The sequence below is a fragment of the Gossypium hirsutum genome, chromosome A13, assembly GCF_007990345.1.
Source record: "Gossypium hirsutum isolate 1008001.06 chromosome A13, Gossypium_hirsutum_v2.1, whole genome shotgun sequence".
NCBI classification, from domain to species: Eukaryota; Viridiplantae; Streptophyta; class Magnoliopsida; order Malvales; family Malvaceae; genus Gossypium; species Gossypium hirsutum.
In genome coordinates, this window is record NC_053436.1 from 73,791,739 (window position 1) to 73,817,295 (window position 25,557).

Below are 25,557 nucleotides of genomic sequence, written 5' to 3' on the forward strand. Positions count from 1 at the left end.
TGTATGTGTTTTTCTCAATTGTTTGTTTCTGAATGTAAATTGATCAACTTTGATGTAAAGAATACTTATTTGAAAGTTTATGTCATTGGTGAAAATTTCCAACTTTAATTCTTTTGACTGGGTTTGGATTTATGTAAAGTTGGAAAATTTATGAACTTCAGTTTTTTTTTCCTTTTTCCTAAGATTGATTAGTTGTTCAAGTGAGTTTAAGGGTTTGATCTAGAGGGTCATTGTATTTTGCTTTTATGGAACTGATAGTTCCATTTTCAGCTTTGCATTTTTTTACAATAATGGTATGATCTTTGTATTTCTTTCCCTTTGTTTTTTTTTTTCATTTTTGCAAAATAGTTTTTGGATATCCATTTTTTTGAGCAGGAATTGATTAACTTTTGGTCTCTATAGAGGTTTCAAAATCTGCCTTTTGCAGTTTCTACCTGCATTTTCTCTTTTATTTTTTGATTTTCAGCATCTTATGATCAGTAAATATTCAATGTTTATATGAAGATTGGGATGAGTTTTGACCATCTGCGATCGGGTTTGCACTTGTTCCATAAGTTTGTGCTGCCGTAATTTGAAATTTGATCGAAGTTTGAATCCTTAGAATGGTTCTGAGTTCTGACTGTTTAGAAATGATTCCACTTCGTGACATTTTGATGCTTCATTAATAATATGATTGAGATTTTGTGGCTTTGGCAACTAGGATGAATAATTGAGCATCCTGCTGAAATTCGTTACTATGATTTGGAAGCAATTAGTTTTTAGGGTTTCTCTTATATCGTTTAGGATAGTGTCTGGTTGATCAACTTCCTTTCAATGATTAGTACAAGTGAATTGTAATAAGTAATAACTATGAAGGAGAGATTCCCTAAATAGACAGCTAAAGGTATCCTGTGAAAAGAGTTTAGTAAATGATGATTGAGAAAGCTGTCTGCATACCTTGCAAATTAGTGTCTACTTTAGTCTACGAATGATTGCAGGATCTAATGTAGTGCAGCTTTTACTTTCATACCTTGACCTAAGTGATTTATCTCTCTTAAATATTCACAGATTAAAGCAGGAGATATACGGGTTTTGGCAAACACATCATTCCGTTTAGTGAAAAAAGATTGGTCTTCAGAAATTCGCTTACATGCATTTAAAATGCTACAGGTTCAAGCTCATTCACTGTTTTTCCCCCTTTTCGGTTCACGCTGAGTGCTGACTTTGAAAGATTAATTTCTGGGTACCAATATGTTAATTATGATGGTAAGTCTGTGTCTTGAGTCTTGACAATAAGATACTTATCATCTTAATCTCTGTGCAGCACTTGGTTCGGTTTCGGTGGGAGGAAGTTGGTCCTTTAGAACATAGAAACTTTGCAAATGCTACTTTCGAGTTAATGTCTGAAATTGCAGACACTTGTGAGGAATGGGCTTTGAAAAGTCAAACTGCTGCACTTGTTGCTGAGGTTTTCACCACATTGCCTTGGCTTTTGACTTATTATATGTGAATCTGATTATCATTTTATCAGTTATATAACTATATATGTATATGCATTTTTACAGATTGTTAGAAGAGAATTTCTAAATCTTTGGCAGGAGCTGCTTCCCTCTCTTGTTTCCCTATCCAGCAAAGGCCCTGTACAAGTAAAGCTCCTTGTAACATACATGTAGTTGTGGTCTTTTTGTATTCTTGAATCATGCATTGGATGATTTTTCCAATTTTTTATGTTTTAGGCTGAATTGGTCTCCATGATGATGAGATGGTTACCTGAAGATATTACAGTCCACAATGAAGATTTGGAAGGTTTATGGTCTACCTTGACTGAGATTTTATTTTTGTTCTAAAACTGAATGTTTTCATATTTTTTGGCTCCCAAGATCCCAAGTCAAGATCTCAAAATGCTGCTTTCTTAGAAACTTAAGAAATGGAATGCATATTTGTTTTCTCTTCTCTCCTTTCTTTCTTCACTTTCTATTTCAAGGGAGTGATATTATATATCATATGATGTTTTATGCTTCTTTTGTTTCATACTGGTGTATCTTCTCCCTCTGGAATCAACTTTATCATTCAGGTGATCGGCGTAGGTTACTGTTACGTGGGCTTACTCAATCTTTGCCAGAAATTTTTCCACTACTGTATACTTTATGCCTCCATCTTTTCCTAGAACATTAGTTGATTCTTTTAGCATTATTTTATTATCCTTAACTCTTTATACAGTTACTGGAAAGGCATTTTGGAGCTGCAATGTCTGAGGTGGGTAGACAACAACTTGATATTGCAAAACAGCATGCAGCTGCTGTAACAACTACTTTAAATGCTGTTAATGCCTATGCTGAATGGGCTCCTTTGTCCGATCTTTCTAAGTATGGCATCATTCACGGGTATGATATTCTTCTTTTCACTTATCAAGAGATGAGATTTTTAATAATTGATGCAGTCCCTTCCTTACTCTTACTTCCCTATTTTCACAGGTGCGGTTTTCTACTTTCTTCTCCCGATTTTCAGCTTCATGCTTGTGAGTTTTTCAAACTTGTCTCTCCAAGGTATGCTTTATGATTTGCATGATTAAGATATAGGTTTTCTCCTAGAAGACTACTGCTTGACATTGGGATCTCTTGATTCTGACATGCAGAAAGAGACCTGTGGATGACTCTGCTTCTGACTTCGATTCCGCAATGAGTAGCATCATTCAAATCTTGATGAACGTATCCCGAGAATTTTTGGTCAGATCTAGCCCAGCTGGTGGGGCTATAGATGAAAGTGACTACGAGTTTGTGGAATATGTATGTGAAAGTATGGTGTCTTTGGGTTCCTCAAATTTGCAATGTATTGTTGGAGATAGCACTACATTCTCACTCTATTTACAGCAGGTAATGACTGTCAAAAGATTATGGCCTTGTTTTATAAAATTACTACTTTTTATCTTTTAATTCAACTGAACTTGTATATTTACAGACAAGTCTCCTAACATGTTTCAGTTTATATGCCAAGATTGTGTAATATTTTCATTTGCTAATTATTTTTTCACTACTTTTGTTTAATGAGTAATATCTTCTGATTATGATCTAATTTTATCTTTTCAGATGCTTGGGTTTTTTTCAACATTTTAAGCTAGCTCTTCATTACCAATCCCTGCAATTTTGGTTGGTATGTGGAAATTTTTGTAAATTTTGTAATTGCAAAGCATGAATAACAAATAGCTGACTTTGAATAAATTTCATGTTGGCTTGTTTCTCCAGGTGCTGTTGAGGGATGCAATGTCAAAGCCAAAGCTTTCAGTACATTCATCTGGAGATGGGTTGACTGCTACCAATGTGGACTCTACTTTGGCTCAGGTTGATGAAGAAAAGAGAAAGATTTTAAGTTTTCTGAATGACGATATTTGTAGTACAATTCTCGATATATCTTTCCAACGCATGCTTAAGAAAGAAAAGCTCATGACTGAAACAGCCCTTTCTCCGGGGATTTTGGAATTGTGGAGTGATGATTTTGAAGGCAAGGGTGATTTTGGCCAGTACCGTTCTAGGCTGGTAGGCTTTGTAAACCTCAGATTTGTTTTTATCTAGATCTATATTTGGGTACTTTTGATTGTAAAAGCATATCTAAATTGCAGTTTGAGTTAATCAAGTTTATTGCTTCAAACAAGCCTCTTGTGGCTGGTGCTAAAGTTTCTGAGAGAATTATTATGATCATTAAGAGCCTCTTGAATTCTCCAATGCCATCTCAGGTTTGGTTGCCAACCCTTTTCATTTCAGTCCTTCCTGTGACACCTTTTCCATATGTTTTCAGGCTTAGAAGCTTCATCGTTATTATCTTTTCGAACTTTTCAGGACTTGGCTGTGATGGAAAGCATGCAAATGGCTCTTGAAAATGTTGTCATCTCTATTTTTGATGGATCAAATGAGTTTGCCGGGGGTAGTTCAGAAGTTCACCTGGCTTTATGTAGAATATTTGAAGGTTTGCTGACAGTTTTTTCTTATTTTATTAGAGGCTTTCGGTTTATCATACAATACCTACTGAACAACGCCATTTACTGCAAATTGAAAGGTTTACTTCGGGAACTTCTTTCTTTGAATCGGACTGAGCCAGCCCTCGTGGAAGTACTTGGCCACTATCTAGAAGCAATGGGTCCCTTCCTCAAGTATTTTGCCGATGCAGTTGCTGTAACACCCCGAACCCGAGACCGACACCGGAGTCGGACACGAGATGTTAACAAACTTTGAAAAAAATTTCCTTCCAGACACTGCCCAGTCTGAGTACTAGTCGCTTCAAAAATCATATCTTGAGTTTCACAACTCGAAAATCAGTTTGGTGATTTTTCCCTGAAACTAGACTCATGTCCCCACCTATGTATTTTTTTCTAGAATTTTTGGTCGGGCCAATTAGTACAGTTTATTAGTCAAAGTCTCCCATGTTACAGGGGTCGACTACACTGACCTTTTCCCATTACGACTTGGATATCTCTCTGCACAGAGCTTCAATACTGATGCCGTTTGTTTCTATGGAAACTAGACTCAGAGAGGAATCCATACATATATGGTATGACCCCTAATTATCTCTGGTCAATTTATAGTGAATTTCCAAAGGCGGAACAGGGAATCCAGAAACTGTTCTGGCCCTGTTCCACAAGAACCCGAATATCTCTTACTGTACTGTCCATATGATTGTTTCGTTACTTTCCTATGAAAGTAGATTCTTCAAGGTTTGTTTACATAATTTATTCACTATTTAATTCCATTCCTACTATTTTTAGTGATTTTCCAAATCTACGTCACTGCTGCTGTCAGCATCTACCTTTAAGGTAGGCTTTACCTATTTCATGGTTCAACTAGCCCTTTTTGCATACATAGCACAATTTATGAAAGTGATTAACCATCCCCGTGGCCAATCCTTGTCAAGCATATCCACACTAAATGATTATAACATTATACTTAAACACATATAAGCCATTTTCACATGGCTATCCAAAACTTATACATCGCATAAAGTACTCGAAAAACAACAATGGGTCATCCTATACATGCCATATCAAAATTCAACCAAAAGAGTACCCATAAGAGCCTTTGATAGTGTGGGCGACTTCGACGTCAAGATCCCGAGTCCGATAGCTGGAGAACCAAAAATCTATAAAACAGAGGAGCAATGGAACGAAGTAAGCAATTTATGCTTAGTAAGTTTTGAGCAAGAAATTCCAGCATAAACAAAGAATAACACACATTTAGCTAAATGGAATATTTCATAATACGCAATTTACCGATATCAAACTTGCTTCACAACATTCACAACCCTTATGTACATACACAATAGACTAACTTAGCCGAAGGCCGGTAGCTCGTTTATCAACTGAGCGAACATTTATTTGTAAGGGCTCGATTAAATTCAACACATACGTAACATATCCCCATATTGGGATGTTTTTCTAGTATTCGCTGGAATTTTACAGCAAGCTCATTCATTACCAAATCACGTACCTTCGGGATTTAACCGGATATAGCTCCTCGTTCAAATGCCTTCGGGACATAGCCCGGTTTTAGTAACTCATACAATGCCTTCGGGACATAACCCGGATTTAACAACTCGCACGAATGCCTTCGGGACTTAACCCGGATTTAATAACTCGCACGAATGCCTTCGGGACTTAACCCGGATTTAGTATCTCGCACAAAGGCCTTCGGATCTTAGTCCGGATATATTCACTTAGCACAAAGCCTTCGGGACTTAGCCCGGACAGCATTCAATTAATCATGCACATTCATATTTCATTTTCATTTGCGAAACTCAAACACAAGGCACATATCGTCCTTGCACATTCGGCTCAATAGCCACACATAGAGCATGATTTAATCACATTGTAATTTAAGCTCTCTTACTCAAGAACTTACCTCGGGTGTTGTCGAACGATTCCGCTAGCTATTCAACCACTTTTTCCTTCCCTTTATCGGATTTATTTCCCCTTTGCTCTTGAGCTTAATCAAACAAATAAATTGATTTCATCATTTAGGCATCAAAAAAGATGAACACAAGGCACTTAGCCCATATTTATACATTAGAAATTAAAGTCTCATACATGCAAAAATCATGCATCAACACAACATATTAGCTAATTTCTTTCCCCTTGGCCGAATATGCATGTCTATTTTTGGGGTCGATCTCAACACTTAATACACACATATACACACACTAGTAAAGCATCCTCCCCCTTTTCATCGATTTAACACATGCATTGCTCATCAACATGCAAAGTTACATTCGGCCTTAGCACACATCTTGCTAGCCGATTCTTCTCCATTTAGCAACCAATGCACATATGTGCTCACACAAAAATGCTAAAAAGGAGGTTCAAGAATCATCAAGCCATCATCACATGCATCATTAACAAGCCTCATATTTTGCATGCAATGGCATTAACACAACCTCCACCTAGGCCGAATCTTAACTCATCCTCATGCCTCATCACCACAACATCAAACACCAACCAAGAAGGATGCATCCATGGTCAAGTGCCAATTCCATCACATAGCAAGATTTAGACCATGGGCCAAGTAGAACTCAAGCTAACAACTAAAACATGCATGCATCTCATGGAACATCATCAAACATACCTTAGCCTAGCTACATGCATGGCCGAATCTCTTCACCTTTCTTCTTCTTTCCTCCTTAAAATTTTTGGCCAAGGATGAACCAAAGGATAAGAAAATTTTTCTTTGTTTTTTCTTTCTAGTTTCGGCAAGCATGAAGATGAGAAAAGGATGAACAAAATTCTCTCCTTTCTCTTCTTTAGCTCACGGCAATGGGGGGGACAAACAACTACACACACATTTTTTTTTTGTATTCTCCATACTCCTTTTTATTATTTTATTTGTTTTATCCCAACATTTTATGACACAAATTAACATATCTTATTTGTGCCATACTCATGCCATAATTTCCATAAAATAAATTGCACACTTGTGCATCATGGCCATCATGGCCGACCACTACTAGTAGGGGGGAAATTTGACATGCAAGTCCCCCCCTTTGTCCACATGCACTAATAGGTCCTCACACATTGACCTATCACATTTTAGAATTTTCTCACATAAGTCCTATTAACTAAATTCACATGAAATCAACCAAATTGAAGCTTGAAATTTTCACACATTCATAATTACATGTTCTAGACAATAAGTATCACATTCAAACATTTTGGTGACTCGGTTTAGCGGTCCCGAAACCACTTCCCGACTAGGGTCAACTTTGGGCTGTCACAACTCTCCCCCACTTAAGAAATTTTCGTCCCCGAAAATCTTACCGGTAAATAGGTTTGGGTATCGTTCTTTCATCGAGCTCTCGGTCTCCCAAGTAGCTTCCTCGATCCCGTGTTTGAGCCATAACACCTTTACTAGCGGAACTCTTTTCTTTCGCAACTCCTTCACTTCACGAGCTAGGATACGCATCGGTTCTTCTTCATAGCTCATGTCGACTTGAATTTCAACCTCTGATGGGCTAATTATATGCGATGGATCAGATCGATAGCGTCGAAGCATCGAAACATGAAAGACGTCATGAATCTTTTCAAGCTCTGGGGGCAAAATCAATCTATACGCAACCGGACCAACTCGTTCGGAGATTTCGTACGGCCCAATGAATCTTGGGCTCAACTTGCCCTTACGGCCGAACCTGAGTATCTTTTTCCAAGGTGAAACCTTAAGGAACACTTTGTCTCCCACCTGATACTCGATGTCTTTTCGTTTCAAATCTGCGTACGACTTCTGACGATCCGTGGCTATCTTCAGACTTTCACGGATTACCTTTACTTTCTGTTCAGCATCTTTAATCAAATCAACTCCGAAAATTTTACTTTCACCGAGCTCGGTCCAAAACAATGGTGTACGGCATTTACGACCGTACAAAGCCTCGTAAGGTGCCATCTTAATACTTGATTGAATACTATTGTTGTAAGCGAATTCAATCAAAGGTAAATACCGTTCCCATGAACTACTGAACTCGAGGATGCAACATCTCAACATATCCTCAAGTATTTGAATTATCCGCTCGGATTGACCATCGGTTTGGGGGTGAAAAGCAGTGCTAAAATGCAGCTTGGTACCCAGAGCTTCTTGCAATTTCTTCCAAAATCGTGAGGTGAATCTCAGATCTCTATCCGACACGATAGAAACAGGTACCCCGTGTAATCTCACAATTTGAGAAACGTACAATTCAGCTAGTTTATCCAATGAAAAATCCGTACGTACGGGGATGAAATGAGCCGACTTAGTCAGTCTATCAACAATAACCCATATCGCATCCTTCTTACTTGCTGACAAGGGCAGTCCGGACACAAAGTCCATTGTGATTCGATCCCATTTCCACTCGGGTATCATGATCGGCTGGAGTAATCCTGAAGGCACTTAATGTTCCGCTTTCACTTGTTGACATATTAAACATCTCGAAACAAAGTCGGAGATGTCCCGTTTCATACCATGCCACCAAAATTGACGTTTCAAATCGTTGTACATTTTCGTACTCCCCGGGTGAAATGACATTCGGCTACAATGGGCTTCGTTCAGAATCATCGAAATGAGTTCCGAATTTCTTGGAACACACAAACGATTTCTGAACCTCAAACAATCATCATCATCAATTTGAAACTCCGATTCCTCGTTCGGAAAACACTTAGCCCGTTTTGCAACCAATTCATCATCGACTTTCTGAGCTTCACGAATTTGGTGAGTCAATAATGGTTTAGCTTTTAATTCAGCTACCAACACATTGTCTGGTAGAACAGACAAACGCACATTCATCGCTCGTAAAGCAAACAATGACTTCCGGCTTAAGGCGTCCGCAACCACGTTAGCCTTTCCCGGGTGATAATCAATGACAAGCTCGTAATCTTTCAACAACTCAAGCCAACGTCTTTGTCGCAGATTCAAGTCTCGTTGAGTTATCAAATATTTGAGACTTTTGTGATCCGAAAATACATGGCACTTCTCACCAAACAGACAATGTCGCCATATTTTTAAAACAAACACGATGGCAGCTAGTTCGAGATCATGGGTCGGATAATTCCTCTCGTGTGGCTTCAATTGTCTCGACGCATAGGCCACGACTTGACCTTCCTGCATCAATACGCAACCCAACCCAAGTAGGGATGCGTCACTATAAATGACAAACTCTTTACCTGATTCGGGTTGCACCAAAATTGGAGCTTCAGTCAAATGAGTTTTCAGTTGGTCGAAACTTTTCTGACACTTCTCCGTCCATTCGAACTTAACGTCCTTTTGAAGTAGCTTCGTCATTGGTGTGGCTATCATCGAGAAACCTTTGACAAATCGTCGGTAATAACCGGCGAGCCCCAAAAAGCTCCGAACCTCAGTAATATTTCTCGGAGGTTTCCAGTCAAGTATGGCTGAAATTTTGTTCGGGTCAACTCGAATACCCGACGCGGATACCACATGACCCAAGAAGCTAACCTCTCTTAACCAGAACTCACACTTACTGAACTTAGCATATAACTGCTTTTCCCGCAACATTTGCAGCACTAGCCTCAGATGCTCAGCATGTTCGGTCTCATCTCTTGAATAGACCAAAATGTCATCAATGAACACAACTACGAACCGATCCAAATATGGTCTGAAGATCCGATTCATCAAATTCATAAATACTGCAGGGGCATTAGTGAGCCCAAACGGCATCACTAAGAATTCATAGTGACCATATCTCGTTCTGAAGGCAGTTTTTGGTAATATCTGAATCTCGGATTCGCAACTGATAATAGCCCGATCTCAAATCTATTTTTGAGAACACTGAGGCTCCCTTCAGTTGGTCGAACAAATCATCGATGCGCGGCAACAGATATTTGTTCTTTATCGTCACTTTATTCAGCTGACGATAGTCAATGCACAACCTCATGGTTCCGTCCTTCTTTTTCACGAACAATACTGGTGCACCCCAAGGTGAGAAACTTGGTCGAGCGAAACCTCTATCCGTCAGTTCTTGCAACTGAGCTTTCAACTCCTTTAACTCGGTTGGTGCCATACGATACGGAGCTATCGAAATCGGCGTAGTCCCAGGTACAAGCTCAATACCAAACTCTACCTCCCGAACAGGTGGTAAACCCGGTAATTCTTCCGGAAAAACATCCGGGTATTCACAAACCACCGGCACAGATTCGGGTTTCTTTTCTAATTCTTTGTCACCAAGTACATACGCAAGGTATGCTTCGCACCCTTTTCTTACATATTTCTGTGCCAACATTGCTGATATTACAGCTGGCATCCCCTCCAAGTCCGCAGACTCAATTCGGACTACTTCGTTATTTGCGCACCTCAAATCAATAGTCTTGCTCTTGCAATTCACAATCGCATCATGCGCGGTCAACCAATCCAAACCAAGGATAACATCAAATTCATCAAACGGCAAAAGCATCAAGTCCGCCGGAAAACAGGAACCTCGAATTTCCAGGGGACATTTCTTACACACTTTGTCGACAAGCACGTAACGACCCAAGGGATTTGACATCCGAATTACGAACTCAGTAGACTCAATAGGTAAAGTCTTACTGGATGCTAAGGTTTCACATATGTAAGAATGAGTAGAACCGGGGTCAATCAAAGCAATTACATTAGTATCAAAGAGAGTGAATGTACCGGTAATAACATCAGGCGAAGAAGCATCCTCGCGGGCATGTATAGCATAAGCTCTAGCAGGCGCACGGGCTTCGGATCTGGTTATATCATCTCTAGATCCTCTCTGACCACCACTAGCATTGTCCATATTTCCAGATGGTCTACCTCGAGCAGTGGTAGCACCCGGTCTCCTACTCTGATTTGCATTCTGTCCCGACAACCTCGGGCAATCTTTAATGAAGTGGTCAACCGATCCGCATTTGTAACAGGAGCGGTCAGGAAATCTACAACTCCCCGAATGCCATTTACCGCAATATCGGCATTTCGTCCTGTCTCGACGTTCATTCCCAACACTGGCGACCGAAGTGCCTCGTGTACCCACAGGGGGTCGATCACGATCTCGTCCAAAAAGGCCCGAAGTGCCTCTAAACTGGCCCGCATCATCTCGAAATCTCTTCGATGTCTGTTGAAGAGACCTTCCCGAGGATCTTTTACGAAACTCTCCAGTTCCCTCATCAACTCTTTGCTTTTCTTTTCTAAGCTCTTCGGCTTTACAAGCTCGTTCAACAAGTACCACGAACTCTCGTATTTCAAGAACGCCAACGAACATTTTTATATCTTCATTCAGCCCATCCTCGAAGCGTTTACACATAATAGCTTCGGACGAAACACATTCCCGAGCGTATTTGCTAAGTCTAACAAATTTTCGCTCGTAATCAGTAACCGACATGGAGCCTTGCTTAAGCTCAAGAAATTCCTTACGTTTTTGATCAACAAATCTCTGACTGATATACTTTTTCCGAAATTCAGTTTGGAAAAACTCCCAAGTTACTTGCTCTCGGGGCACAACAGAAGTCAGAGTACTCCACCAATAGTAGGCAGAATCATGTAGCAAGGAGATAGCACACTTTAGGCATTCATCGGGTGTACAAGATAGCTCATCGAGTACCCGGATAGTGTTGTCCAGCCAAAATTCAGCTTGCTCGGCATCATCGCTATCTATAGCCTTAAATTCAGTAGCCCCATGTTTTCGGATTCTGTCAACTGGGGGCTTATTTGACCTTATTTGGTCCTTTACCGGTGGTATTGTAGGTGCGGGGGTAGTATTTGTCGGGAATGGAGGTTGTGGAACAGCCATATTAGTTCGAATGTATTGGTTGAACCAATCATTCATCACGCTATAGAATGCTTGTCTAGGTTCATCATTCGGATTACTAGCATTAGGTTGAGAGTCTGCCGGCACTGTCCCTTGTGCGGGAGCAGGCGCTACACTCTCAAGATCATCAGCTACCTCTCGGTCACGATCGGGATCCATTACCATAAACACATTTACAATTGTCAGAAATCACCACACTATCAAGTAATCACATAAAATGGCATGTATAGCTAGACCCAACACATTACGGTAGTCCTAGAATCGACTAAACCGTAGCTCTGATACCAATAAAATGTAACACCCCGAACCCGAGACCGACACCGGAGTCGAACACGAGATGTTAACAAACTTTGAAAAAAATTTCCTTCCAGACACTGCCCAGTCTGAGTACTAGTCGCTTTAAAAATCATATCTTGAGTTTCACAACTCGAAAATCAGTTTGGTGATTTTTCCCTGAAACTAGACTCATGTCCCCACCTATGTATTTTTTTCTAGAATTTTTGGTCGGGCCAATTAGTACAGTTTATTAGTCAAAGTCTCCCATGTTACAGGGGTCGACTACACTGACCTTTTCCCATTACGACTTGGATATCTCTCTGCACAGAGCTTCAATACTGATTCCGTTTGTTTCTATGGAAACTAGACTCAGAGAGGAATCCATACATATATGGTATGACCCCTAATTATCTCTGGTCAATTTATAGTGAATTTCCAAAGGCGGAACAGGGAATCCAGAAACTGTTCTGGCCCTGTTCCACAAGAACCCGAATATCTCTTACTGTACTATCCATATGATTGTTTCGTTACTTTCCTATGAAAGTAGATTCTTCAAGGTTTGTTTACATAATTTATTCACTATTTAATTCCATTCCTACTATTTTTAGTGATTTTCCAAATCTACGTCACTGCTGCTGTCAGCATCTACCTTTAAGGTAGGCTTTACCTATTTCATGGTTCAACTAGCCCTTTTTGCATACATAGCACAATTTATGAAAGTGATTAACCATCCCCGTGGCCAATCCTTGTCAAGCATATCCACACTAAATGATTATAACATTATACTTAAACACATATAAGCCATTTTCACATGGCTATCCAAAACTTATACATCGCATAAAGTACTCGAAAAACAACAATGGGTCATCCTATACATGCCATATCAAAATTCAACCAAAAGAGTACCCATAAGAGCCTTTGATAGTGTGGGCGACTTCGACGTCAAGATCCCGAGTCCGATAGCTGGAGAACCAAAAATCTATAAAACAGAGGAGCAATGGAACGAAGTAAGCAATTTATGCTTAGTAAGTTTTGAGCAAGAAATTCCAGCATAAACAAAGAATAACACACATTTAGCTAAATGGAATATTTCATAATACGCAATTTACCGATATCAAACTTGCTTCACAACATTCACAACCCTTATGTACATACACAATAGACTAACTTAGCCGAAGGCCGGTAGCTCGTTTATCAACTGAGCGAACATTTATTTGTAAGGGCTCGATTAAATTCAACACATACGTAACATATCCCCATATTGGGATGTTTTTCTAGTATTCGCTGGAATTTTACAGCAAGCTCATTCATTACCAAATCACGTACCTTCGGGATTTAACCGGATATAGCTCCTCGTTCAAATGCCTTCGGGACATAGCCCGGTTTTAGTAACTCATACAATGCCTTCGGGACATAACCCGGATTTAACAACTCGCACGAATGCCTTCGGGACTTAACCCGGATTTAATAACTCGCACGAATGCCTTCGGGACTTAACCCGGATTTAGTATCTCGCACAAAGGCCTTCGGATCTTAGTCCGGATATATTCACTTAGCACAAAGCCTTCGGGACTTAGCCCGGACAGCATTCAATTAATCATGCACATTCATATTTCATTTTCATTTGCGAAACTCAAACACAAGGCACATATCGTCCTTGCACATTCGGCTCAATAGCCACACATAGAGCATGATTTAATCACATTGTAATTTAAGCTCTCTTACTCAAGAACTTACCTCGGGTGTTGTCGAACGATTCCGCTAGCTATTCAACCACTTTTTCCTTCCCTTTATCGGATTTATTTCCCCTTTGCTCTTGAGCTTAATCAAACAAATAAATTGATTTCATCATTTAGGCATCAAAAAAGATGAACACAATGCACTTAGCCCATATTTATACATTAGACATTAAAGTCTCATACATGCAAAAATCATGCATCAACACAACATATTAGCTAATTTCTTTCCCCTTGGCCGAATATGCATGTCTATTTTTGGGGTCGATCTTAACACTTAATACACACATATACACACACTAGTAAAGCATCCTCCCCCTTTTCATCGATTTAACACATGCATTGCTTATCAACATGCAAAGTTACATTCGGCCTTAGCACACATCTTGCTAGCCGATTCTTCTCCATTTAGCAACCAATGCACATATGTGCTCACACAAAAATGCTAAAAAGGAGGTTCAAGAATCATCAAGCCATCATCACATGCATCATTAACAAGCCTCATATTTTGCATGCAATGGCATTAACACAACCTCCACCTAGGCCGAATCTTAACTCATCCTCATGCCTCATCACCACAACATCAAACACCAACCAAGAAGGATGCATCCATGGTCAAGTGCCAATTCCATCACATAGCAAGATTTAGACCATGGGCCAAGTAGAACTCAAGCTAACAACTAAAACATGCATGCATCTCATGGAACATCATCAAACATACCTTAGCCTAGCTACATGCATGGCCGAATCTCTTCACCTTTCTTCTTCTTTCCTCCTTAAAATTTTTGGCCAAGGATGAACCAAAGGATGAGAAAATTTTTCTTTGTTTTTTCTTTCTAGTTTCGGCAAGCATGAAGATGAGAAAAGGATGAACAAAATTCTCTCATTTCTCTTCTTTAGCTCACGGCAATGGGGGGGGGACAAACAACTACACACACATTTTTTTTGTATTCTCCATACTCCTTTTTATTATTTTATTTGTTTTATCCCAACATTTTATGACACAAATTAACATATCTTATTTGTGTCATACTCATGCCATAATTTCCATAAAATAAATTGCACACTTGTGCATCATGCCCATCATGGCCGACCACTACTAGTAGGGGGGAAATTTGACATGCAAGTCCCCCTTTTGTCCACATGCACTAATAGGTCCTCACACATTGACCTATCACATTTTAGAATTTTCTCACATAAGTCCTATTAACTAAATTCACATGAAATCAACCAAATTGAAGCTTGAAATTTTCACACATTCATAATTACATATTCTAGACAATAAGTATCACATTCAAACATTTTGATGACTCGGTTTAGCGGTCCCGAAACCACTTCCCGAGTAGGGTCAACTTTGGGCTGTCACAGTTGCCAGTGTCATCAATAAGCTTTTTGAGCTCCTAAATTCACTTCCTTTTATTGTTAAGGTTATCCTTATAGTTTTATCTTTGTTTCACCCTATTACTCACAATATGGACCTAGAATTGTCCTTTTACCTGAATCTTTTGTTTTGTAGGATCCTTCAACGAGAGGTGCACGACATGCAAGGTTGCAGATTTGTACGTCATTTATTCGAATAGCAAAAGCTGCTGATAAAAGTATTCTGCCTCATATGAAGGTGACCGGTGTTTCTTTTTTATCTGTCAAGAAATGATAATATATTTGATTGTAGCTTTTTGAAGTTTCAAAATGCTAACTTAGATAATTTCAAGCTGAAATAAAAGTTTCAGATGCAGAAGCATTAGATTGCCAGTTTCCAGTCTGCAGAAAACTCCACAAGACCAAGGAATAGATAAATAGTATAATCAAGTGCCTCAAAAATGAGCTTTTTTGTAAAAACACTCAGAGGGAAAATTCTGTTATATTGCTACTGCTTTAGTTTACAGCTTTATAAAGAGAAAAATAATCATTTAAAGGAAATAAATCCTAATCCCTAAGAATCAGTAATTGATATCCTAATTTCCTAAGAATCAGTAACTGAGATTAGTTTCTATTTACAAGAGATCACAACAGATTTCTATCCTTAATTATAGGGATTCCAATACCATCAGATTTCTATCCTTAATTATAGAGATTCCAACACTCCCCCTCAAGTTGGAGTGTAGATGTTAATCAAACCCAGCTTGCCACTAAGTTTTTCAAACATGTTTTTGTTTAAACTTTTGGTTAACATGTCTGCAACTTGTTGTCTAGTAGGTAGGTAGATGATGCATACTTCTCCTGAGTGTACTTTTTCTTTTATAAAGTGACGATCTATTTCCACATGTTTGGTCCGATCATGATGCACAGGATTATGTGCTATGCTGACAGCAGCCTGGTTGTCACAGTACATCTTCATAGGTCTGGTAAAAGGCACTTTTAGTTCTCCCATAAGTCTTTGTATCCAAACTCCTTCGCATATACCATGAGATAGTGCTCGATACTCTGCCTCTGCACTGCTGCGTGCTACCACAGATTGTTTTTTGCTCCTCCACGTCACGAGATTACCCCAAACATAACTACAATAGCCGCTTGTAGAGCGTCTATCATTAACAGAACCTGCCCAGTCTGCATCAGTGTAGACTTCCACGCTTCGGTTGATAGTCTTCTTGAAGTACAGGCCTTTACCAGGAGTTCCTTTTAGGTATCTTAGTATTCTATATGCAGCTTCCAGGTGCTTCTCCCTCGGGGCATGCATATACTGGCTAATAACACTCACACTGAAGGCTATGTCTGGACGGGTGTGAGATAGGTAGATGAGCCTTCCTACTAGACGTTGATATCTCCCCCTGTCGATTTCTTCTCCATCCTCATTAGTTCCCAATTTGAGGTTAAACTCCATAGGAGTTTCGGCTGGTTTGCTGCCCATCAAACCAACTTCCGACAGTAGATCAAGAACATATTTCCTTTGGGAAATGAAGATACATTTTTTCGACCTTGCTACCTCCATACCAAGAAAATATTTAAGACTCCCTAAGTCTTTAAGTTCAAACTCTGTACCAAGAAATTCTTTCAATCTCAAAATTTCGCTCGAGTCATTTTCTGTTATTATTATATCGTCAACATAAACGATAAGGATGCAGCATTTACCCTCTTCTGAGTGCTTGTAGAACATGGTGTGGTCTGCCTGTCCTTGAATGTAATTTCTGCTAGTCATAGCTTTTGCAAATCGGCTGAACCACGCTCGTGGAGATTGTTTCAGCCCATACAAGGACTTCTTCAACTTACACACTTGGTCCTTGTTTTCTTCAAACCCTGGTGGGAAATCCATATACACCTCCTCATTTAATTCCCCGTTGAGAAAAGCATTTTTTACATCCAATTGAGTCAAGTGCCAATCAAGGTTGGCAGCAAGAGATAGCAGGACCCGAACGGTGTTTAGCTTGGCAACCGGTGCAAACGTCTCGTTGTAGTCGAGACCATAAGTTTGGGTGAATCCCTTAGCCACAAGTCGAGCTTTGTATCGGTCAATACGGCCATCAGGTTTAAATTTCGTAGTGAAAATCCATTTGCACCCTATGGTTTTTTTCCCTTTAGGCAGATCCGAGACTTCCCATGTTTCATTATTTTTGAGGGCCTTCATTTCTTCCATCACGGCTTGTCTCCACTCAGCTGATTCAAGAGCCTCTTCTATATTTTTTAGAATTTTTACAGAATCAACATTAGTCACAAAAGCTTTGTAAGACTTAGATAAATTTCCATAGGATACAAACCGAGAAATAGGATGTTGAGTGCAGCTCCTTGTACCCTTTCGAACTGCAATTGGAAGATAGATGGATGGTGACGGAGGTGGGACTTCTGCTTCAGAACAGTCCTCGGTTGGAGATGTAATTGGCACTGCTGTATCAGTTTCAGGAGAACGATTCCGTCGGGAGTAAACCTGTATTTGCTGTTTTCCTTGACCAAGTGGCTGTTGTACTTCGGTGGAGGTATTGTCATTGGGAAGGACGGTGTTAAATTCTTGCTGTATAGGGGAAACAACTAAATCTGGGATAGTAGTAGTAGGATCAGGCGGTATAATGAGGAGAGTATTAAGGGTCTCATCTTCATTAAAAATCTCCCCCTGAAGATGAGATGCTGCAAAGTATGGTTCATTTTCAAAGAAGGTAACATCTCGAGAGACAAACATTCGGTGCAATGTTGGTGAGTAACACTTATAGCCTTTTTGTGTAGGGGAATATCCAATGAAGATACAGGTGTGGGCTCGAGGATCAAGTTTGGATTGATTTGGTTGATGGTTATGGACAAAAGCTTTACAGCCGAATATTTTGGCTGGAAGATTAGGGACATGAAATAGAGGGAAGGCCTTTAAAAGAGTATTTAGAGGTGTTTGGAAATTGAGGATCTTTGATGGCATTCGGTTTATGAGATAGCAGGCAGTAAGGACAGCTTCTCCCCACAAGTATTTTGGAACATTCATAGTGAACATTATGGCTCGAGCCACATCAAGAAGATGACGATTTTTCCTCTCAGAGATCCCGTTTTGTTGAGGAGTGTCAGGACAAGAGCTTTGGTGTATAATGCCTTGGTCAGAAAGGTATGGACTTAAGACAGAGTTGAAGTATTCTCTCCCATTGTCAGTACGGAGGGTATGTATGGTAGAGTTGAATTGGGTTCGAACCATTGAGTGAAAATTTTGGAATACTTTGGGTGTTTCAGATTTTTCTTTGAGTAGATAGACCCAACAGACCCTAGTATGATCATCAATGAATGTTGTAAACCATCTAGCCCCTGTAATATTTTTCACTCGGCTGGCTCCCCATAGGTCACTATGGATTAACGAAAAAGGTTGGGACTGAATATGTGGTTTTAATGGGTATGGCACACGGGTATGTTTAGATAATTGGCAAATTTCACACTTCAAGGAATTAATACTTTTATTTCGAAATAACAGCGGAAGATGTTTTTTCAAATACACAAAGTTTGGATGTCCTAACCTACGGTGCCATAACATAATAGTGTCCTCTTTTGCAGTGGATAGAGCCAATCCCCCTTGTGTACTGTTTTTATTCCAAATATATAGTCCATCATCAACTTTAGCAGTGCCGATCATCCTCCCCGATTTCTGTTCCTGTATCACACAACCAATTGCAGAAAATTCAGTAAGAACTTTTTCATCCTTAGTAAGTTTACTAATTGAAAGTAAATTACAGGACAAGTTTGGAACATGTAGGACTTTATCGAGAAAAAAATTCTCTGTCATTTGTACTTCTCCTATTCCAGCCACAGGTGAGTAAGAACCGTCAGCTATGCGGATTCGGGATTTGTTATGACAAGGAGTGTAGGTGTGAAACAACGTGGAGTCACCCGTCATGTGATCAGAGGCGCCCGAATCGAGTATCCAAGGAGATTGATTATTAGATTCAAAAGCAATGTTGAGGGCAGTACCTTGAGTTGCTAGAGATCCATGAGTAGTGGGAGTACCAAGTATCTTATGGAGAGTCTCAAGCTGTGTTTTGGTTAAGCGAACATCAAGAACATCATCAGCAGTAGTGGAGGATAACATGGCAGTCTTATTATCCTTCTGTTTTTTTTCAGGATAGCCATGGAGTTTGAAGCATTTTTCTTTTGTATGACCAACACGATTGCAGTGACTACACCATGGTCTTGTTGATCCAGAATCATTTCCAGCACGTTGTTTTTGTGGCTGTGGACCTTTGGAGATGAGAGCAGAGGTTTCAGTAGGACGATTAGAAATTGGAGTCATAGGTTTAGGTTCCTTTGAATCTCCCATCATGACAAGACAACGCTTTTCTTCTCTTCTAACTTCTGCAAATGCTTCACCGATCGTTGGAAGAGGTGATCTACCCAGAATTCGGCCACGGACCTCATCTAACTCACGGTTCAGTCCTGCTAAAAACTCATAAAGACGTTCATTGTTGAGATGGACCATAAACCTGTTGTGTTCTAAGCCTTCACCCCAATCTGCCTCATAATACATATCCAGTTCTTGCCACAAAATTTTCAAATTGTTATAGTAGTGAGTTACCTCGAGTGTTCCTTGTCGGATGTCCTTTAACTTAAGCTTGATTTCAAATACTTGGGAGGCGTTTCCAAGATCTGAGTAGATTTCTTTGACTGCATCCCACATGTCTTTTGCAGTTTTGAAAAAAAGATAGGTGCGGCTTATGTGGCCTTCCATCGAATTGATTAGCCAAGCCATTACAATTGAATTGTTGAGTTCCCAAGTGGCATAAGTAGGATCAGCCATGGTTGGTCGTGGGATTTCTCCATTGATGTACCCTAATTTGCCACGACCACGAATCACCATAAGAATCGATTGAGACCATTGCAAGAAGTTCTTCCCATTTAGCCGATGATTGGTGATTATAAGGGAGGAATTAATTTCACCTTGAGTGATTCCCTGATTGATATTCTGAGTTATTTGTGATGTCTCAGTTTCAGAGAAATTCTCATTGATATCACCCATTGGAGGACTAAACCATAGAAATTTTTAGTAAGGGAATTTAGAGAAAAAAATAGGATCGAATGAATCCTATAGCCCTGATGCCATGTAAAAACATTCAGAGGAAAAATTCTGTTATATTGCTACTGCTTTAGTTTACAGCTTTATAAAGAGAAAAATAATCATTTTAAAGGAAATAAATCTTAATCCCTAAGAATCAGTAATTGATATCCTAATTTCTTAAGAATCAGTAACTGAGATTAGTTTCTATTTACAAGAGATCACAACAGATTTCTATCCTTAATTATAGGGATTCCAATACCATCAGATTTCTATCCTTAATTATAGGGATTCCAACATTTTTCAATATCTTTTTACTTTTTAAGGATCTCTCCCGAATATTTCTCCATATGCCAAAAGTGAACTTCAATGCCTTCCTACAGCAAACAAAATTGGAGTGGAAAAAATCCACTTAATCCTTTAGTTACGAACTTATCACAAAGGTTTAGATAATTTACTTTTATAGCTATCATATTCTCACGCAGGGTATTGCTGATAAGATGGCATGTTTGCAAAGAGAAGGTCGTTTGCTTCGTAGTGAACATAATCTTCTAGGTGAAGCATTTCTTGTCATGGCTTCTACTGCGGGGTAATTACTTGCTTAAAGTATGCCTCGTGAAGTCAACCTTTTCTTTCTTCCTTATTATCGAATTTTTCTTGAAATGGAGCAGGATTCAACAGCAGCAAGAAGTTTTGGCGTGGTTACTTGAACCTTTGAGCGAACAGTGGATACAGATAGAGTGGCAAAATAATTACTTGTCTGAACCTCTTGGTCTAGTTGGTTTATGCTCTGAGAGAGCATTTATGTGGTCACTTTTCCACAGTGACATTCTTCGAGAAAGCACTTAAGAGGAGCGGAACAAGGAAAGGCAATTCTAACTTACAGAACAGCTCAACAGCAATTTCTACTCCACATCCATTAGCTTCTCATCTGTCGTGGATGCTTCCTCCTCTCTTAAAAGTATGCTATCGTGTTTAAGAATCAACCTTTATTTTCTTATGGACTTTTTCCTTGTTGTATTGCTACTTAATGAGGACCAGTTGGTATCAACTGAATCTCATCGAGAATATAACCTTAAAACATTGTTTTCCATATGCAGCTGCTTCGTGGTATACATTCCCTTTGGTCACCATCTGTATTCCAAATGTTACCCGGAGAAATCAAAGCGGCAATGAGCATGAGTGATGTGGAGCAATCCAGTCTTCTTGGTGGTGGGAACCCAAAATTGTCAAAGGGTGCATTAACTTTTGTAGATGGATCTCAGTTTGATATGAATAAGGAAGGATATATCAAACCAAACGAGGCTGACATACAAAATTGGCTAAAGGGTATTCGAGACAGTGGGTAAGTAATGGCATCTCTGTACATCTCTAACTTACGAAATTGGTTAGTGTACTAGCAACGAGATTTTAGCTCGTCCCATTTTACTTTGACTCAAGTGGGAGTGTCAGATACAGGTATGTTCATTTTTTCTTATTTTTTTCATTTGTTTGGGGGGTCATATCTCTACACTTATGTCTGAATATGTGTTAGACATGGGTACTTACAAGTAAAATGAAGAGTTGGAGCAACATAGAATGCAACTACTTGACTGAAAATCGAACTAATATTTTGAATTGGCGTACTTCAGTCATCATCTGCTCATCATGTCTTTTCAAATTGGTGTTGATCTGTCTTTCATAATCATAGGTACAATGTATTGGGCCTATCTACAACCATCGGGGATCCGTTTTTCAAGTGCATTGACATTGATTTTGTTTCTTTAACTCTAATCGAAAATATACAGTCAATGGAGTTCAGACATACGCGGCTGCTTGTTCATTCTATTTTGATTCTGCTAATTAAGTCCTGTCCTCTGGACATGTGGGAGGTGTGGCTTGAAAGGCTATTGCACCCATTATTTATTCATTGTCAGCAAGCTCTAAGCTGTTCATGGTCCAGTCTTTTGCACGAAGGCCGAGCAAAGGTCCCCGATAATCATGGGATTCTCACCGGGTCTGACTTGAAGGTGGAAGTAATGGAGGAGACACTGCTTCGAGATTTAACTCGTGAGATATGTTCACTCCTCTCTACTATAGCATCACCTGGATTAAATGCCAGCCTTCCTTCGTTAGAACATGCTGGCCATGTTGGCCGTGTTGACACATCTTCTCTGAAAGATTTGGATGCATTTGCTTCGAGCTCTATGGTCAAGTATGAAATACGCTCATTAGTTATATATTTTATATTGACATGCAGTTATACTTGCACATATCAAATATTTATTCTGTTCCATAAAATCTAGTTTTCTCAACAGTCACTTGTTATTGCAGTTTCCTTTTAAAGCACAAGAGCCTGGCAATTCCAGTGTTACAGATTTCTTTAGAAGCATTTTCTTGGACCGACAGTGAAGCAGTGACCAAAGTTTGTGCTTTCTCTGCTGCTGTAGTTCTTCTAGCTATATTTACGAATAATGTGGATCTCAGGGAATATGTTTCAAGGGATCTATTTTCTGCTGTCATTCAAGGTCTGGCCCTTGAGTCAAATGCTGTTATCAGTGCCGATCTTGTTAGTCTTTCTCGTGACATATTCATATATCTATGTAACAGAGATCCAGGCCCCTGGAAGGTTAGTTTCAGATCTAATCACTTCACAAGTATTAAGTGGATACACTATGATCATACAAGCGTCTTGAAACACTAACTGAAGGGCATCTTTATTGGACTATTCCAGATTTTACTCTCCCTCCCATGTATTAGCCCCAATGACTTACATGCCTTTGAAGAAGCCTTGACAAAGACGGCTAGTCCGAAAGAACAAAAGCAGCTTATGAAGAGCTTCCTTTTATTAGCTACAGGGAACAACTTAAAGGCTCTTGCTGCTCAGAAATGTGTAAACATTATAACAAATGTCACAGATAAGCACTCCATTTTTCATTGTAGCACACTCTAATCTGAGTAAGGGTTGTTCTAATTATTCTTTTTTTCTTCCTAACCTTTCTAATCTTGAACTCGGAATAGGAGGAACCTCCGAGTAAGTTCAATGATCATGTGCTTACTAGTTTATTATGTTCCACCTCTCAGCAAGGCCACGTAGTTCAGTCAATGCTCCAGAAAATAGAATCGATGAGGGGGAAACTGTAGGATTGGCAGCTATTGTGAAGGGTATTTGGTTTTAGTACTGTACAGAAAGTTTAATCCAGAAAAAGAAAGGCGAACATCTTTTCGACAGACACAGTTATACAGCGAGGTATAGTGAAGCTCCATTTTTGCTATTTAATATAGAGGTTATGCAATCAATTCATCCACCGACTCTGTTGTTTCAAGTAGAAGTATATGGCATTGCTCATATGATGCTGCCACCATTTATGTTCTAATATTTCTTACATCTTTGGATGATTGTAGATATGGTGGTGGCAACCTTCGAATCTTATATTCTTTTGTTTGTTTGAATTTACGCATGATAAGATTTGAATTTTAAATTTAATACTATAATATTTAAACTTTCATTTTTATGTATATATATTTAACTTTTAATAAATATATTTTTATCTGTATGTTATAATCTAATTATAAATTATATAAATATTAATATAAATAATTATTTATATTTTATAATATATATGAACAGTAAAAATGAGACCTTTTTTAAAATTGAGCTGTGATCCAGCTTGTCCATGGACATGTGTACTTTAACGGCATGAGCTTCACTATAATATGTTGTTTCAACTCTATTTTTTAAAGTGTTAGTGTTTGACATATTTTTTAAATATGATGCACTTAAATACATAGAAAACTTTGAATAAAGTTGCTCATATTTGACATATTTAAACTTTGAATAAAGTTGCTCATATTTGACATATTTATATTTAACATCGAGTATAATAGTAGGTTTTTTTTAACTCTTATATTTAGCACCGAGTATAATAATAATAATAATTTTTTAACTTATAACTCTGTCATAAAAGAATTTTAAGTTAATTTGAGGATATTTGGGTTAGCAGTGGGAGGGTGGCATAATGTATAATCCCAATCTCATGCCTAAATGAAAACATCTATATTATTTTTCACTGATCTAAAAGAACTTGGTATATATAGTTGACGACAGTGACATTCAACACATATAAAGTTCAAATCAAGGCATCTACAACTTCTTTCACTGTCCTCAGCCTTTTTTTTTTCTACCAAAAAAATTGGTGAAAAGAAAAAGAGAAGATGGGGAGGGAATCTATTTTTTTGTGGCTTTGAGTAGAGAGGAATAATACCCTCCCCCCCCCCCCCCCAAACTTCACTTGAGAATATGACTCAGTGGCTTTAGTTTGAGTTAAGATTCTTACATTCCAGTTCCATGCATGGGAATCTGGAAAAAATAAATAAGACTTTGGCCTTCTTTTCAACAATGGAATAACATTCCGTGGTCATTTCTCACTTTTCCATTTTAGCCAATGCTTGTGGTGACTGGCCAATAAGAATCTCACACGTGTGTCTTGCTTATGATTAAAACTAGTCCTTTTAACCTAATATTCTCATCTGGTTATGGTGCTCTGCTCTTTTCATAGCTTCTTCTTTCTAGTCTTTGGAAAAAAAGGGGTGAAATTATATTAAACTTTTAGTACAAGGAAGAACAAATATTGGCCTGAAATGCAGTAACTGTTAATCATTCGTGTCTGTATTATTTATATTTTGTGTCGGATAATCGGTATTTGGGTGTAAGTCAAGTATTCTAGTTATATTTCGCTATCGTGTCTTATGTTCTTTTGTGTCACGCTGGTATCATACAATGGAGTTTGATGTATAAAATGGTCGATTTATGGACAAAATGACGTACACCCGTACTGAACTTTCGGTTTGACACCATCAGGGAATGTTAAGTAACTTTTTATGTACCGAAATGTTGGGAAGATGATGATTGGGTCCTTAACAGACCCTGTATTTTTGGTCCTACAAATGGTTTATTTACATGCACTTAACTTTTTGGATATCAAGTGAAGTACTTATTTTGTCTGAACAAAAATACTTTTTCTGTCAACATAATAACAACTGATAAATGGAAATATACATATTTTAAGCTGGGTTCAATCTAAAGACATGGTTTAGATATGTTGGGTAATTTTAACATCTTCAGTTAATCTCAAAAGCAGAAAGAAATCATATATATCATGTTTTATTCGTGGTTTGAAATAGTTGCCTTGCGTTGTATATTTATTTTAAAATAGGGTAAATTACAGTCAAGGTCAATTCTATTAGTAAGTTTATGTTTTGGTTATTTAACTTCAGAAAATTACAAAATTATTACTAAATTATTTGAAAATTTTCTTTCTCTATTTGCACCACCAACACTAATCAAAAGCTCTCTTTCACAATTTTGTTTTTATT

General features: G+C 38.7%; 2 protein-coding genes across 6 annotated transcripts; one reads left to right on the forward strand and one right to left on the reverse strand.

Moving 5' to 3' along the window:
- Positions 1 to 1,792: 1,792 nt before the first annotated feature.
- Positions 1,793 to 23,690, forward strand: LOC107893603 (protein HASTY 1). Of its 5 annotated transcripts, XR_005908124.1 has the most exons (17): positions 1,793 to 2,117; positions 2,200 to 2,363; positions 2,454 to 2,525; positions 2,615 to 2,852; positions 3,066 to 3,129; positions 3,222 to 3,512; positions 3,596 to 3,709; positions 3,813 to 3,939; positions 4,030 to 4,140; positions 15,126 to 15,184; positions 15,274 to 15,375; positions 21,303 to 21,547; positions 21,893 to 22,396; positions 22,516 to 22,709; positions 22,792 to 22,810; positions 22,916 to 23,139; positions 23,266 to 23,690. XR_005908124.1 is itself a non-coding variant. In XM_041086184.1 (16 exons), exons 4-15 carry the CDS (start codon positions 2,737 to 2,739, stop codon positions 23,132 to 23,134), a joined length of 2,214 nt encoding a protein of 737 aa, XP_040942118.1. In that variant the 5' UTR covers positions 1,793 to 2,117; positions 2,200 to 2,363; positions 2,454 to 2,525; positions 2,615 to 2,736; the 3' UTR covers positions 23,135 to 23,139; positions 23,266 to 23,690. The 5 variants fall into 5 exon arrangements, 4 of the variants coding, with proteins under 4 accessions (XP_040942118.1, XP_040942115.1, XP_040942117.1 ...); XM_041086184.1 differs by having other exon boundaries at positions 3,629 to 3,709; positions 22,516 to 22,810; XM_041086181.1 differs by having other exon boundaries at positions 1,794 to 2,117; positions 22,516 to 22,810.
- LOC121212759 (uncharacterized) lies at positions 18,647 to 20,248 on the reverse strand. The gene is made up of 2 exons (XM_041086186.1): positions 19,125 to 20,248; positions 18,647 to 18,807 (listed from the first exon to the last, which is right to left on the reverse strand). The coding sequence occupies exons 1-2, from the start codon at positions 20,164 to 20,166 to the stop codon at positions 18,773 to 18,775; spliced, it is 1,077 nt and encodes a 358-aa protein (XP_040942120.1). The 5' UTR covers positions 20,167 to 20,248; the 3' UTR covers positions 18,647 to 18,772.
- Positions 23,691 to 25,557: the final 1,867 nt, after the last annotated feature.

What these genes read in the sequence shown, in the direction of transcription:
- LOC107893603 (XM_041086181.1), top strand. Translation starts at nt 2,737, where the DNA reads ATGAAAGTGACTACGAGTTTGTGGAATATGTATGTGAAAGTATGGTGT. An exon ending in GTATTCTGCCTCATATGAAG is followed by an intron (nt 15,376 to 21,302) that starts GTGACCGGTGTT and finishes TTCCATATGCAG; the next exon opens with CTGCTTCGTGGTATACATTC. An exon ending in GAGATCCAGGCCCCTGGAAG is followed by an intron (nt 22,811 to 22,915) that starts GTTAGTTTCAGA and finishes GGACTATTCCAG; the next exon opens with ATTTTACTCTCCCTCCCATG.
- LOC121212759 (XM_041086186.1), bottom strand. Translation starts at nt 20,166, where the DNA reads ATGGGTGATATCAATGAGAATTTCTCTGAAACTGAGACATCACAAATA. An exon ending in TGGATCTCTAGCAACTCAAG is followed by an intron (nt 18,808 to 19,124) that starts GTACTGCCCTCA and finishes TGTGTGATACAG; the next exon opens with GAACAGAAATCGGGGAGGAT.